The sequence below is a fragment of the Chaetura pelagica genome, unplaced genomic scaffold, assembly GCF_000747805.2.
Source record: "Chaetura pelagica isolate M959 unplaced genomic scaffold, ChaPel_1.0 scaffold638, whole genome shotgun sequence".
Lineage (NCBI taxonomy): Eukaryota > Metazoa > Chordata > Aves > Apodiformes > Apodidae > Chaetura > Chaetura pelagica.
Window position 1 is genome coordinate 532,656 of NW_009954298.1, and position 2,515 is coordinate 535,170.

Sequence of the window (2,515 nt, forward strand, 5' to 3'; positions counted from 1 at the left end):
TCCCTAGGCATCAGCTGGCCAGGAGGGGATAAGACAGGAGTCTGTGCTGATAATCCCTCATTAAACCCCTCTCCCTTTGTTCTCAGCCGTGCTCAGGGCACACTTCTGAAGGAGGATTAGCTGTGGTAGCTCAGCTCCCTCCTGGGCTGTGAGTTCCTGCACCTCGCAGGAGTTTGGCTGCAGTAGTTGCTATTCCAAGGGATTCACTGGCATAAGGGAAGGGAAAAACCCAGCAAGATGGTCTCATGGAAAATCCATGGCTTTTCCTCACAGGATCTGTGCCCACAAAGGTGTTTTGATCATTAAAAGCAATACATCATTTCTCCCAGATACTTCTCCCAGATGCCAGTGGGTTAAATTTAGGAAGGAAGAGAGCTGAATGCTGTGAATAATGGGGACACTTCCAGGACAGGAGGAAATGAGGTTTCCTTGTTTACGTTTTGTCACTCTTTACTCTTTTGCACGTGGAGGGGTGAAATCCCTTCCCTTCCTGCTGGCCCAGCCCACTGCAGTCCAGCACTGCTGCTGGTGCTGGTGCCCCCTTGCCATGCCTTGCTGCTGCAGTGCCCCATGAGCACTAACACCAGCAGCACCAGCACAGCTCCAGCCCCGCCCCTGGTTGCCCTGGAGGAGGGGTCTCCACCAAGCATCCTCAGCACCCCTCACACAGAGCCTGTCACCAGGAGCCTGGCCCCCTGGGAAGGGTCTCACAGACCCTGCAGCAGCCACTTGGGGTCTGTCCATCCCTGGCCCCCAAGGAGTGCAGCACCAGCCCGGTTTGGGACTCAGGGACCTGCCCCACTGTGGGCACAGAGCTGCAGCCCCTGCTCATGGCCCTGCTGCAGCAATGTCACCCTCCCCTTGGGCCAGCTGTACAGCAGCAGTGGTTCCCTGGCCTCCTGCTGCCACCAAAACTCATCCCAACTTGTGCCATCACTCTCATTAATAATTCAGCCATAGCTAATTACTCCTTGTCTTCCAGCCTCTCATCCTCCCTGATTCCTGGGAAACGAAGACATTTCTGCATTGACAGAATTATCTGTTTTGCTCCATTCTTTCCAAGCTTTTGCTGTTCTCATTGTTGTTGTTTTTTTTTGCTAATGGCTTCATCTGCAGCCTCTCCAGTGCTTTGGATCCAGGCTGGATCCAGCAGCAGAGCAGCCATGTTCAGAAGGGACCGTAATGCAGTAAATAATTGCCCAGGTTTGCTGCCCCCGGACCCACAGTAGTTCCCACTGGCTGTATCCAATGTCCCAGTAGCTTCCAAGACTGAGGGCTGCTGGGCTGCAGCAAGAGCTGGTGCTCTCCGCTGGATTTACCCCTCTGTGGTCATGGCAACTGTACCGGGGCAAGTTCCCACCAGCCCCTGTGGCTCCTGGAGCTGGGACACCAGGTCGTGGACCATTCTCCAGCCCTGGTCTCTCTCAGCAGGGCAATGTCTTATTTGGAAGTGGGTGACTGCTTTACTTTCCATTTGAAATATACCTTAGACTCCAAACCTATGATTTTTGTTTCAGAATAATAACACAGTGGCCACTGATCTCCAATGGGGCAGTGGGGAGCACTGAGAGCTCTTCAGAACCTGCACCACGGCCTCGGTTACCTCTGCCTTCCCACCACAGATTTGTTTTCCCAGCCAGACAGGCAGAGCAGCCTGAGACAAGTATTTCATTTCAGAAGGGTGGCAGTGATGAGGATTAGACTCAACACGAAAGCAGATTAAAAGAAAAATGTAGGGCAAAGATTAACCCTTTGAACTCATTTTTAGGGGTTAGGAAAAGTCCCAAAACAACTGAATGTTGCTGCTGCCCTTCTCCTCCTCCTCCCAGAGATGCTGGCGTTTGGTGGGCTGTGAGAATTAATTCAAAAGGAATTGTCTGTAAAGGTTCACAGTGACCCAGAGCAGGGGAGCACCCTGTGGACACACAGTGCTGGGGTGAGGCCGCCCTGCTGGCGTCACGGGCAGGGGCAGAAAGCAGCCTGGAAGCAGTAACTTGGGAAATACTTTGGGTGGCAGCTTACACTTTGGTCTATTTTCAGTCCATTGCTCTGCTGTTTGTCCTGATTTAAAGCGCTGAAGATGGTCTGGCAACTCTCTCGGGGAAAGAAAAGGCAGAGCTGGACAAATATAAGCTGTCCCTGCTCCGTGGGGCGGGACCCGCGGGTGCTGCCGTGGCCATGTTGCAGGTGCCAGAAGCCAAAGCTGCTTAATAACGTGTAAATTGCTGGAATCCTCTGGTTTTGGCTCAGGCTGTGGCTGGTGCTGTGAGGTGCCGCGGGGAGCAGGGCACAGGGAGCGCGGGGTGCGGGGACACTCCTGCTCAGTCCTGGTTAATTTCTCTTCCAGAGCTCACCCATGACCTGGAAATAAAAGAGCTGGAAGCCCGCCAGCAAGGTAAGAGCAGCTGTTTGTGCATAAGATAAGACAGGGGGTTGTCTCAGCCGTAGCCCCCGCGTCCCGCACGCCCACGCAGGGTCCGCAGGGACACGCACCGGACGGTGGGCTGTGGCCGGC

At 54.1% G+C, this 2,515-nt stretch overlaps 1 protein-coding gene across 1 annotated transcript in view; it reads left to right on the top strand.

Moving 5' to 3' along the window:
* Positions 1-2,515, top strand: part of LOC104394251 (coiled-coil domain-containing protein 92) — an 8,574-nt gene that overhangs the window by 401 nt on the left and 5,658 nt on the right. The window contains exon 2 of the mRNA XM_010003818.1: positions 2,348-2,395. Within this exon, the coding sequence (XP_010002120.1) occupies positions 2,348-2,395 (48 nt within the window). The remainder of the gene's footprint in view (positions 1-2,347; positions 2,396-2,515) is intronic.